Here is a 12,330-nt window from a genome sequence, read left to right on the forward strand (position 1 = left end):
CGAAGCCTTAGCAGTGCTGCAGTGGACTCAAAGATTACATCACAGATGCATGCGCAGATCATCTCAACAATGAGGCTATAGCGCTCCTAACATTTACTTAGTCTGCTTGCCCTGCACCACGAGCAGTCAAGGCAATAAGAACATTCACTGGAACAACGGAACCATCCGATTCCTGTTTCACTTGCGTCCCTTGCCCTTACCCTTGCCCTTGCCCTTGCCCTTGCCCTTGCCCTCGCTCTCGCCCTCGCCCTCGTCCTCGTCCTCGTCCTCGTCCTCGTCAATGGGTGCTTGACCACTCTTACGCTTCTTTTTTGCGCTAGGGACACTGAACTTCCTAGGCTCTTCCAGTAGCTTTTGCAAATTGGCGGATGCTCTAGTAGCTGACGGCGAGAGGGCGGCGGCGTCGTTCAGGATCCTGGCCAAGTACGAGATGATGAGACGATTTTCATCTTCGGTATGGCCCCAGTACAAGGTTTTCCTGGACCACTGTATTTGGACCAGTTAGGCACAGCATCATATAAGAGCAAGAGGCCGGCTGGGTATACATACCGTACTGTCCTCTTGAATACAGTAAAATTGGAACTCAAAGGAATCAGTCGCAAGGCCGTATACTCCCTTCTTTGCCTTTCCGAGAGCTTCCCGGGTGCGATGAACTATAGCTTGACAGTGTGTTAGCCCCTAGTATTGGATTGCAAGAACATAATCTTACACATATAGCCAAGGAGCTGCCATTGACCCTCGCCTGCGGATCCTTTCTTCTTGGCCTCCACACACACAAGGTTTGTCTCCGTGGATTTGGGCTCCCCGTAAAACAAGGTGTAATCGGAATTACCATGGATGGTAGTGACCTGGTCAGCGACTGTAACATCAATCGAGAGATAAGTTTCGTAAGACCAAAACACAGAGCTCATGGGATCCATCGAGGCTCTGCTGTCGGTGGAAGCACCCTGGGCGGGGGATTTTGGCTCGCGGAGATCCTGCTCGTCTGCAAGGGTAAGGAGGAGTATCGCCGCGAGTCTACCATGGATGAGAGCCTCGTTATTGATGGAGCGCTTGGTGGCTCTATCAAAGCGTGCTAGAACCTGATCTAATATTCAATGTGTTAAAGAGGGAGAGTCATGGAACAGAAAATACTTACCTAGCAACTGAGGTATCTCTCGTTTTTGCGACTCGTGCAACTGCCACAGCGTCGTTGTCCCGCCTTGTTTAATGCCAAAGTAAGTCTCTTCCACATCTTTTTCAGTGAGGTCTCCGACAGCGACTGTGTGGTGGTCGGATTTGAGTGCGTCATATTCAGCCACTTCGTGCTCGAACTCTGGGCGGCCTCTGGCTTTCGCCACAAACTTGGCCATCAACTTCATCATGCGGAAAGGCGAGATTGCGGAAAAGGTCATTGACAGTTTCTTGCGGAGATCGTGAGAGGACGACATTTTGAGGGAGTGAATGGTTGGAAGACCAAGGGAAATGGAGGGAACGGTATAAGTAGGAGGAGTGTTGAAGGGAGAGTTGCTAGTTAAGACTTGAGATCAGCCATCCATAACACAACACAACAGAACGGGGCCTGACGCACTAGCAGTAATCGAGCCGAGTCCCCCTCGGGCTTTTCTCTTTCCACTTGCGGTATTTTTGATTGATCAAACAAGCCCTGGGAATTGGTGGGATATTATACTCCACCTCTTTGGTTTCCAACTTTCCTAGTGATTCCAGAAACCTCTGCTGCCGCTGTCCAGAAGTGAACAGAACCAGATCATAGTCCTGCTCCTGGGACAAAGCTTTAACCATTGATTCTCTTTCCAGCGAAGCCAATATCTCCAACATCAGATTCGAGTTCCAAGTCCAAGTTGCGTGTTTGTCCACGCTTAGTGCGAGTTCCTTGACTCCCCGCTCCAGATCATGCATACGAAGATCCCCATCATTCAAGTGACAATGGGCATGAGTAGACATCGATCGATGGCTCGTCAGGTATGTGATAACCGCTAATGTCGAGGTGGGGGGCTGCTGGAGCAGCATCTGTCTCCAGCTAGCTTCTTCATGAAAAAGATATTCCTGTTCTCGCTGACCGATGCAGGATATCTCGTGCCGATGGACTCTTTCCAGAGCATGCAGGAGAGGCCATAGATCAGTCTCTAAAAACGGGTTCCGATTTCGAAGTGGCACTCGGTTGCCGATGGGCTTCGATGGCTTGAAGAATAGTTTCTCTTGCAGAGGGCTAGAGGCTTTGATGAGGGCACGCCAAGTCCGTGATACTCGCTGGGCGGAGACGAGCAAGGTTCGTATCTCGACATGGAGAAGGATCGTCTCCAGAAGCTCTGGGATGTCGAGAACTGACGTCGTGTTCATTTCCGCTACAACCACGATGATTGAATTGATGCCCAAATGTATGGAAGAAGAGGCCCGGAGACAGCATGATACTAACTAACCCTTCTTTGAGTCAGATATACTTCGCCCCCCGGGCATTCACTCCGAACCGTCCACCGCACAAGCTTTTTACTTTGAGTCATCGATGCTTTCCGAGCTATTCCGCCCACACCTTTCGTTGCCTAGAATATCGGCCGCTACAAGCTCGACACAACTGCCGAAATCACGCATTGCTAACAGTAGCGGGTGGGTGTTATCGTAGATGCTGTCGGGGGGAATGCGATTAGCGTTAGAAACTGGTTGAGCTTGAGAAGTGTTGTAGATATTGGAAAGGTAGAAGGGGATGGTATGATAGTAATGGAGATGTGCGTGAACGGCCTGTTGAGGGCAAATTACTATCGTAGTCAGGCATAATATTACAAGGACAGAGATATGCCAGGTAATTGATGCGAGACCTGATTTATAGTGTTCACACACTCAAAGCACCCTAAAGTTTGTAGGTCCTCCCATTGCCATCCGTTAGACATATTCTGATCAATGATCAAAACCAAATCTATCCTGGTGTTGGGTTGGCAGCGACGTCAGACTCACGTGACCCACCCTAGACCCACGATAGATACCTACTACTAGTACTAAGCGAGTTCTCATCTCAGATCCTTAGAGAATGAGAGCGCTTTCACCCTCGTCATCTAGGTGCCCTTCTCTTGTAAATGGCCGAGGCTGTTGAACATGCATGGACCTGCTCATAACTGGGTAGACATGACTATGTGTTTGCTGGATGACCTCCACCTCGGCTTTTGTTTGTTCACGCTAGGAGGATAAGTTTGACAAGTGTAAGAAAGCCTTCACCAAAATAGTCATACACAGGCCATTCAACATCGTAGGTGCAGAACCCATTGCGCCTTCAGAAGGGCTCGAATGGACCATGGACAATTGCAATGCCTTTGCAACCCCACGCCATCACAGCAATGCCAAGTACAATAGCACTCTTTGAGGTGTAGCTTTTAGGAAGGACTCTATGACATTTAACAAATCCCGAGGCTGGTAGGGTAGGTGTAATACTTTTCGGATAAGCGGTAAACCAAGAGGACCAGTACAGAAGTGTAGTTTTAAGTCAGCGTAGCCCTGATCCCTGGGCTAGGGCTGGGGTAAGCAGCCATAACAGCGCACGGCCTCTCTTCTCCCGTTAACAGGATACAGCAGACTCGGACGCTATGATGCATCATCCGGCTATCAGGAGTTCCTCCACGATTAACGAGTCAGATTTCCGTAGCTCATTGATACAACTCGCCATCCCCAGGTAGATAAACCGGGGAGGCGGAGTACGTGCAGTGTCCTGTCTCCCCAGCCTCAACCTCAAAACCCCATTTCAACCGTGCGTACTCAATCCCCAGCCCATCCTTACCGTCGCCTCCCTTCTCCACCCTAGGATGACAAGCAGCCGCAATAGCAAGACTACAGCTTCCGGCAACAGGCATACCCGACTTGAACCGTCGCGCGCCAAACCCCAACACGCCCAGCGGCAGAAGCACACCAACACACAGCCCCGCAACAATAGCCGGCGGCGAGTACCCAATCGTTGTTGTATCTCGATTCCCAAACCTTACAATGTGCGAGTCTCGCGCCAGCACCCTTACCAGGAAGATACTCTGCGACATGAGCCAGTGCAGGATCGCCGAGACCCCGAGGAGCGGGATACTATAGCGGTATGGCAGGGAAAGAAAATGCGTCGTGCGCTGGGAACCCTGCGGTGGTGTTGAGACGCGGAGTCCTTTGCGGGATATGGAGAAGGCGTTCCATTCCGTGGATAGGGCCATGGTTGTGAGGATGCTGTTGAGGGTGAAGTAGAAGGCGGAGAAGATGAGCTGGGGCGTGTTGGCGATGAGCGTGTTGATGATTAGGCTGGAGGGCCAGTTTATTGTGTTGATCATTGTGCGGGTGTCGACGACTGCGAGGCCCGATGTCCAGATGCCGTCGGTGGAGGAGGTGAGGGTTATGCGGTGGAAGCCGTAGGCTAGGAGGGCGAGGGTGACAGCAATTGAGGAGATAGATCTGGGGTTGTTAGATGGGGCATTGTGTAGGGCGTGGAGGGCTTACGTGAAAATAGCGAATATCCATCGGGCTGTGGATAAGGAGGACCATCGGCGTCTTCGTCTGGAGCTGTATTTTTGGGGGCTTGGTGGAGGGGAGTAGGATTGGTACGTCAACAGCCGTCGTCTCTCCTTTAGAACCATATCTCGCGTGAGAAGACATCTCCCCCTTGTCGACTCATCCGGCACTTTCAGAAACGAGGCAATCGCATCCCCAACCGTCAACAGCGGAGCTACACCCAGGACAAAACTCGCCAGGACGATCAAGACAGCCTTGACCAGATTCGTCGTAATGACCACAATCGCCAACGGCAGACTGAACTCCAACGTACATTTCTCCGTGGTTTTCTGGACGAGACAATACTCAACCTCGTACCCCCTGACCACCCAGCTTGAGCCAGCTTTGGACTTCACTTCACCGACGTAGTATTGGCAGCGGTGGTCTGGAGCTGGAGTCCCGGTAAGGCTCGGCTGTTCATCGCATATCCACCCAAAGGGATCCTCTTCGCTATCACCGACCCAGGGCGCCAATTGCCGTTCAAGGAGCTGGATGGCAGACATCGAGCCGTTGAATGCGCTGCTGATGAGAGCTACACTGCCGTGCTTGGATTGCCACGATGTCGCATACGCCGAGATACATTCCTCGGGCGTCATCCGCGTCAGGTTCCCGGCCTGTGCCCACGACATGATGCTCATCGCGGAGACGTAACCGTTCCCATCCCATTTCATTCCCTCTTGGTCATAGACTGTCGATACATCGGAGGGCGTGAGGGAGGTAAAGCTCGAGTTCGCAACAAAGACATCGTATCCGTTTGCAGATATCGTGGAGTAGACCGTCGAGTTGTAACTGGCAAGTTAGGTCTGATTTCAAATAGGAGGAGGCAAAGCATACAATAGATGCAGCGGCACAGAGGAAGCAACAAGACACAACCAGAGCATCGATCGCAGCGTCGGTATGCTAACGAGATTCCGTGCGCTTGGTACACCGATATCGAGCCACTTGTTCTTCGCGTGGGCGCGGTCCACGTCCTGTCGGGTTGGCGCACTTAGACATTGCTAACAGTGTCAGCGTTAGCAGTTGGATGATTGAAACGGAGAGCAAGCATACCATCGCATAATTACTCGCACTCAACAACCCGGTACTCAGTATATTGATCACAAGATGGATGCCCGTGCTGATATGCTTCGTTTGATTACAGTCGCCTGCATATAGGACCGACCCGCCCTCGTCTGAATGTCGCGGGCGCGTTGAAGCCCAGCAGACCATGATCAGGTTGAGGATCAGGGCTGTAAAGGCGGCGATGGAGCCGAGATATAGTGTCCCCTTCCATCCTGCAAACCTGCCAGGTTTGTGGGGCTCTGGCAGTTTGGTGTCATCCACATTATCGTCCTTCAGTGGCAATAGGTCGTGTTTTCGTCGTAGAGTGATGAGTTTGAAGATGCTGAGGGTGGAAACCTTAGGCATTCTTGGTGCTGGTCAGGTAGCCCTGGCATCGGCCTGGGAAAAGAAAGTAACATGAGCATGATGAGGAATGAGCAAGGAGGTAGTCATATAGCAGATTTCTTCAAATACCATGACTTTGGCGGTTTGACCGTGTGGAGTGCTGAGCCGCAGGCCAAGGATGGCTGAAGCCTGAAGAAGAAGACTAACAAAACGGCCCCATGCTGCCAGCCAATTAGATCAGTCTTTGATACTGCAAGTTTGAACGCCAATTGGCAGTGATTGGCGACCCAGTCAGTCCTGGGCCTCCTGGCATAATTTTAGGCATTGGCCCAAGCGTGGACGCAGGAAAGTGGAGGAGGATAAGTAGGTAGTACGTAGGTACTGATTCGTTGGAAGTGGACCTCAATGACTCTACCGTAACTAGGATTTGTAGCATATCTACAGAGTATGTATGAACTCAATCAGCTATCAGTATTCCCGCAAGCAGGACTTGTCCAAGATGCACTCTGTAATCTCCTATCTAGCTTGGTAGGGCTTTCATGTACAATCACAGCACTAACCAGTGCAGATAGGTCCTGTGCCCCATGCATGCCACCAAATAGACCTCTTTACGCTCTCCCTTGACAATGAGTCCTGTTCGGCATGTGCCAGACATACGGATTCCTGGAACTCGTGATCCGGACACGCTTCCCAACAAGCCTCTAGTTTACCAGTTAATAAAGGCAAAGACGGGACGAGAGTCTGAACTCACACCTGCCCATTCATCCTCGACCCCGCGGCAGCTGTTGCCGAATCATCGGGATAGACAATGCACCCTGGCATCTCCCTGTCATTTTCCTCATCGGCGGCTTGTCCATACATGACGTACACATTGTATATGGTCATGGTGGTAAACTGGTAGGTGTGGGTATGAAGAAAGACGAATGATAACGGAGTCTAAGGGAGGGAGAGGGGTATGAAACCGCCATCCGAGTCTGAGCCTGTGAAAGCCATCGAGAATACCTACGTCGATCAGCCGATTCTCTTGAAGTAACTGTATTTCAGCTCGATCTGCATGAACCATAAAGCTTGAACTTCCCTAAATCTTTAAGCAGCCCACTGGCTTTTAGTGTTGACTTAATCCCCATAATCAAGTCTCGCCGTCGTCAGTAGAACCCACCAGTACACCACAAACAGGCTGCAAGAAAAAAAAAAAAAAAAAAAAAAAAAAAAAAAAAAAAAAAAAAAAAAAAAAAAAAAAAAAAAAAAAAAAAAAAAAAAAAACAGCATGGACCGGCGGCAAGAATACGTGACCATCAAGTTTGGAAACAAGAGGAATGCCATTCTATAAAAATAAGGATTCACCACCTATTTCCAGTCTACAAAGCTTGCACGGTGCTTGTAGCTGTATACCTGGAGTAACTTCTTTAACCGGGCATTCCAGTTCTCACGTAGCATGCAAATTAGGCAGATATGCCCCCGACTCAGCAGCCTCTTTTAAACACCGCTCACATGCACAAGCGAACGTAAAAAGGTCCATCGTCCGCTGCTGTCTTGCCTTGAGATTCGTATACACTGTGAGGTTGAAGTAGGAAATAAAGCACTCTTCACCGGCGGCCAAATCCCTCGTCGTCGTTAGGACTATCCTCCCGCTGGCGTCGGGGCCATGTTGGATCTAATCTTTATTAGCATGTCCCCTGCTATGGTTAGGAAAGAGGGCGCACATTGGGCAGACAGGAATGATTCACCCACGTAGCTCGCAGGTAGACACCCAGTCCATACGCCGGCCCCTGTTTCCGCTGGGTCTCGGCAGGTCCGGTAGGGGCGTCGTAGAGATCGTAGGTGTTGACCATGGCCTTGCATATGAGAGTCAACATATCATCTGAGTCGAGCAGGCCCGGCAGGAGCTGATTGTCACTAAGATACTCTTTGACTAGGTATCGCCAGTGCTCGATCTTTGTCCGCGGCCAGTGCTCGCGATTACTCCGCATGCTCTCAATAGCCATCCAGTGGCGCTCAAAGCGGTCTTCCCAGGGGAAGCTGGAGCCTTTCGCTCCACCTTTTTGCGCATGGTTGACTTCAGCGGTAGTATTCTGCTCAAGAAACCCTGCAGCCAGCATCCTCACAACAATCCACAAGAGCACCAAATCGTCTTGTCCTGTCTTCCGCCGGATTTCATCTCCATATCTCTTCAACCAGGAGCACTCAAAGTTGTGTCTTGCTTGATCCATATCCCGGCAGTGCGTGTTGCACCAGAGGACGTCGAGCATGCAGGCCCTGGGACAGTGAGCTGCATTTCCGCTTCGAGGGACTCGAGCCCGGCAGAGAAGATTACTGCAGATAACTCCCTCGTCCTTCCTATCGGGTGGAACTGTTGGGACTACGGCGTACGGTGTGTCGGCGATTAGCACTGTTCCTGCGGGGACTGGGGCTATCACGACCAGCGCGCGGCCTTTTGGGGAGAGGTCCGTTTGAATTAGGGCGGGGTGGATGTAGGTTTCTGTGTCTTGAAGGTTCAGTGCCAGGCTCTGATCCTGTGTAAGCTGATCTAGCTTTGTGGACATTGCTGATGGTAAGGTCTCCGGATGCAGAAGTTAGATGATCATGGAGATGGAATGTTGGAGGTGAACCTGTGACGTGAAGAATAGCTGCAGTTTATGGCCACGGCCTGCTGTAGTCTTCTGCCACACCAATCCGCTACTATTACAGGTGGAGGGAAAATCTCAGCGGAAGTGTTTTATTTAAGCAAGCTTTTGTACCTCACATCCCCTCATATACTCTTCCCTCCGCTCAGCCAACCCATCCCAGTCCCCAGCCACCGGACCAGGACAAGGCCCACCATTAATATAAGCATAGAGAAACATAACCATGACCGCCTCCTGACACCCAACACATAGGGACACCCTCCAAGTAGCGATGATCCGTCTCGCAACATCAACGACACAGCAACAGCGACAGCACAGCAACAGCAACAACGACGCTCTTGATAACACGCACATCTATCAAAGGAAATTCATGCAGGTCGTTATAATCCCGTCCCACTCACAGCAGAAGCAGGTGCATAGACTGCCGCAAGCGGGGTAAACCAAAGGGCTATGCGAGGAAATTCGGGTATATATCAGAGCGGCATCCGCATCCACCAGATACGGCATCGAAAACAGAGACAAAGAAGCATACCATATCAGACGGTAGATGGCGGAAATGAACAAGATAGCAAGTAGCTACCATAAAAAGGAGCACATAAGGATAAGGGCGTAGAGTTGGCAGAAATAGGAAATGAACAAATAGCGGGGTTGGAAACGGGATGAGGTAAAGCAACATCCGATGAGACTGGTTTTCGAGGATGAAGTCTGATGTTATCAAGTCGGATGATAGGTTCATGATGATTCAATGTGGTTTCGAGCAACTGATCAGATTGCACGATCTGCGGGTTGAAGAGGATTGACGATGAACTGATGGTTTGGGCGAACGCGCTTTTGCCGTCTAGGCTTTCAGCATACCCGGTTGAACGGGACGTTGACTCATGGAATGCGCTCGTAGAACAATAGATACGCCACCTTGTTATCGCGGGTTCCATACCGTCCTAGCGGGGTACGAACGCCAGAGGATGTGTTGGACTGATTGGGGGTGCTGTTGACAGCGGACATCGATTTCTTGCTCGAGTGGCCTGAACCAGTGCCGTTAACCTGGCTCCAGCCACGCTCATCGTCGGACTGATCGCCCTGATCAATATGATCATAGATATTCTTTGTGTCTTTGTCACGCTTGTGCTGCTCCAATGCCGCAGCCAGCACCTTCGGGTCTTCTTCCCCACCGGCTTCCGCTACGTCTTCGGCTTTGATCCGACGAATGACAGTGTCGTCGAGGCGGATCCATTCGCGGCCCTCCTGGCGGCGAACATCAACGGTATAATGACCACCGCTGGCGTTCTTGCCGTGATGATAGATGACACCAGTAAGTCGGTACTTCGGAAGCCCGCCTTGAGCCATCATGACGTTACGTTTGTGAGGCGGAAACACCTCGCGGGGGATTTCCAAGTCGAGAGGATACCCGACCTTTTTCCAGATCTTCTGCGTGCCATGGGTGACACTATCGTACTGGAACCGCTTGAGGTGAAGGATGAGGACAGGAGGCAAGCTCTCAATAAAGACCTGCTTGGTTGCGGTCACATTCGGGCCGCGGGAAGAATTGAAATCGCCTTGAATGCTCTCTGGCTTGGTCAGACCCTTCAGTGCGTCCACGATGTTGTTGATGTCAGGGGCACCAATATCAAGTTGCAACGGCTGGTACGGCTCGAGAGTGACAGAAGCCTTGTTACCAGGCACGCGGAACTCAGACCGAATCTTGCCGCCAAAGATTTTCGTGATTGGGGATTCCGAGGCGATGTGGCCAGACGACCGTGTGACGGCAGGCTTTTGTTTGTGGCCAACTTCCAACCAACCGTCGCCATTCTCATTCTCAGGAGCGGGTTCTGTGGATGACTTGGCACTGGCAGCGCGAGCGCACTCCTCGTGCATTTCTTCCAGAAGGAAACCAAGGAACTCCTGCGCATCCTGTTGGTGACCGCGCCGCATGTCTCGGAAACGCGGCAGTTGGCGAATGACTTCGTACACAAACTCTGGAATGAAAGCTTCTCCGTATTGCTCGAGTTCGTTGGCTTTGAGCCTCATCCGCAGCTGTTCTTCGTTGTGGGCAGCATCAATGACCCGGAACTCCTTCATGAACATAATCAAAGCATCAACCATAGGAAAATCACTATGAAAACTGTGGGACGCTCGCTTCCCAATGTGATCCATGAATTGATAGAAAGGCACGCATGAAATCAGAATCTGAAGTACCGAGTTCATATAGCACATGTTGCCAGTGTTCACAAGGCCCCGGGGTTCAAGGAAAGACACTTTGTCGCTGTATTGAGAAACATCATCACCCAAGTTGACTATAACGTCCGCAACAGTCTGGCTTTTTGCGATGCCATTGACCACACCGGATGAAGCGCTCTGGCTAGCTGCGTTGCGAGCAAGGTTTTTGTGTCGGACCAAGTCCGCCCAGGACTTTGGTGCCGCAGGCTTGACAGGCTCTACAGGCTTGTCGTCAGCCGGTTCCTCTGGAGCTGCATCTGGCGTCTCGGCGGGCGTACTGATAACTTCTGAGGTTGACTTGGGTGTTTCAGAAGAACCAGCATCAGCTTTGCCGCGGCGAGGAGTGTTTGGAGCGGGAATGACCGGAACCACTGGCACAATAGGGCCCGCTGTTTTCGGTCCCTTCGACGGACGGGCAGAGGAGCTTGGCACAGCGGAAGAAGGTGTCGTAGGCTGGGTGGAATCGGCAACAGAGGGAGCAGCCGACAAAGTAGGCGTCTGTGGCTCGGAAGGTGTCTGTGCCTGGGTTTCCTGAGCCTTGGCCGGTCCCCCCCTATAAGAACGTTGTCCATCCTTGGCAGGAAGCTCCACAGAGAGAGAGGAGGCCTGTAGGTTGCGGGCCTTTCGATGTCTGCGGGGAGCCCGGGCCGGGAAAGGGCTGTCGGGGATTGAGAGCCACGGAAGCTACTTACGCATCAGTAACCAAACCAAGATCAAGATGGAGAAATACGTACCGGAGCTCGGAAAGGCTCTTTGGGCGGCGAAACGGTATTGACCGGCGCGGGAGCAGGAGACGACGACGTGGCCGGGCTAGGTGTGTGGACTGGAAGAACCACAGGGGACTGTGCCTGCGATGGGACAAATGTAGGGGCCGGGGACTGTGCCTGCGACGGGACAAATGCAGGGGCCGGGCCAACAGAAGGGGACATCGGGTTCTGGAACGGAGTTGAAGCTCTGGGTTGTAGAGGGAGCGGTTGTGGCGGCATATGAGCTGGAGCCATCAACGGCTGCGAAGGGGGATACGATGATATGAAGGCCGGTGCATATGGATTGAAGTGTGGACGTGGCGGCATCTGCATCGGCGGAAAAGGTGCATACCACTGGGGGTATTGCTGCGGGGAGTAGGCAGCCGGAGGGGGATGGCCGTTCATCTGAGGCGGATATCCCATGTACGCCGGGGGCGACCGCATGTTGGGAGGGCCACTCACGTAGGGAACGTCCTGCTGGCGCCGAGGCGCAGGAATGGGTGGCTGCCCATGGGGCATTGCGGGCAGATGATGGTTCATCATGTCCAAGCACGGAAGAGAGCCGTCTTGACAAGTTCAGCCACGCGTTGCCTCGATGGGAGCCATACGAGGGTTGAGGGAGAAATTCGAGGCGGAGGATAAGCCTCCTAGGCTGCCATTATCCGTCCGGCGCAGATACTTTGTGACGGTGTAGCGTGGATGGTGTAGTCGGACTCGGAAAGACTAGAGGCGGGAGACGAAGTCGTGTGTTAGCCAAGAGTGCGCGGAAGGGAGAGAGACAATGGGATGAAAGAGAAAGTTGAGACACGGAGCACAAACTGTAGGTTCAACTAACCAGATTACGATGGGTAAGA

The 12,330-nt window shown here is 52.0% G+C and overlaps 4 protein-coding genes across 4 annotated transcripts; all 4 read right to left on the reverse strand.

Annotated features, from left to right (window-relative positions):
- Positions 1-177: 177 nt before the first annotated feature.
- DSM5745_08826 (F-box protein) lies at positions 178-2,340 on the reverse strand (the record flags this gene model as incomplete). Its single annotated transcript, XM_026750842.1, has 5 exons — positions 178-486; positions 550-653; positions 710-1,087; positions 1,139-1,509; positions 1,571-2,340. The coding sequence occupies 5 exons, from the start codon at positions 2,338-2,340 to the stop codon at positions 178-180; spliced, it is 1,932 nt and encodes a 643-aa protein (XP_026600855.1).
- Positions 2,341-3,632: 1,292 nt separating this feature from the next.
- On the reverse strand, positions 3,633-5,913 carry DSM5745_08827 (uncharacterized protein; the record flags this gene model as incomplete). Its single annotated transcript, XM_026750843.1, has 4 exons — positions 3,633-4,410; positions 4,456-5,295; positions 5,341-5,504; positions 5,557-5,913. 4 exons carry the CDS (start codon positions 5,911-5,913, stop codon positions 3,633-3,635), a joined length of 2,139 nt encoding a protein of 712 aa, XP_026600856.1.
- A 1,664-nt stretch (positions 5,914-7,577) lies between these two features.
- DSM5745_08828 (uncharacterized protein) lies at positions 7,578-8,435 on the reverse strand (the record flags this gene model as incomplete). The annotated part of the gene is made up of 1 exon (XM_026750844.1): positions 7,578-8,435. One exon carries the CDS (start codon positions 8,433-8,435, stop codon positions 7,578-7,580), a length of 858 nt encoding a protein of 285 aa, XP_026600857.1.
- A 957-nt stretch (positions 8,436-9,392) lies between these two features.
- On the reverse strand, positions 9,393-11,995 carry DSM5745_08829 (mRNA-binding ubiquitin-specific protease UBP3; the record flags this gene model as incomplete). Its single annotated transcript, XM_026750845.1, has 2 exons — positions 9,393-11,414; positions 11,465-11,995. 2 exons carry the CDS (start codon positions 11,993-11,995, stop codon positions 9,393-9,395), a joined length of 2,553 nt encoding a protein of 850 aa, XP_026600858.1.
- Positions 11,996-12,330: the final 335 nt, after the last annotated feature.

Source organism: Aspergillus mulundensis (genome assembly GCF_003369625.1).
Source record: "Aspergillus mulundensis strain DSM 5745 chromosome Unknown scaffold_10, whole genome shotgun sequence".
NCBI lineage: Eukaryota > Fungi > Ascomycota > Eurotiomycetes > Eurotiales > Aspergillaceae > Aspergillus > Aspergillus mulundensis.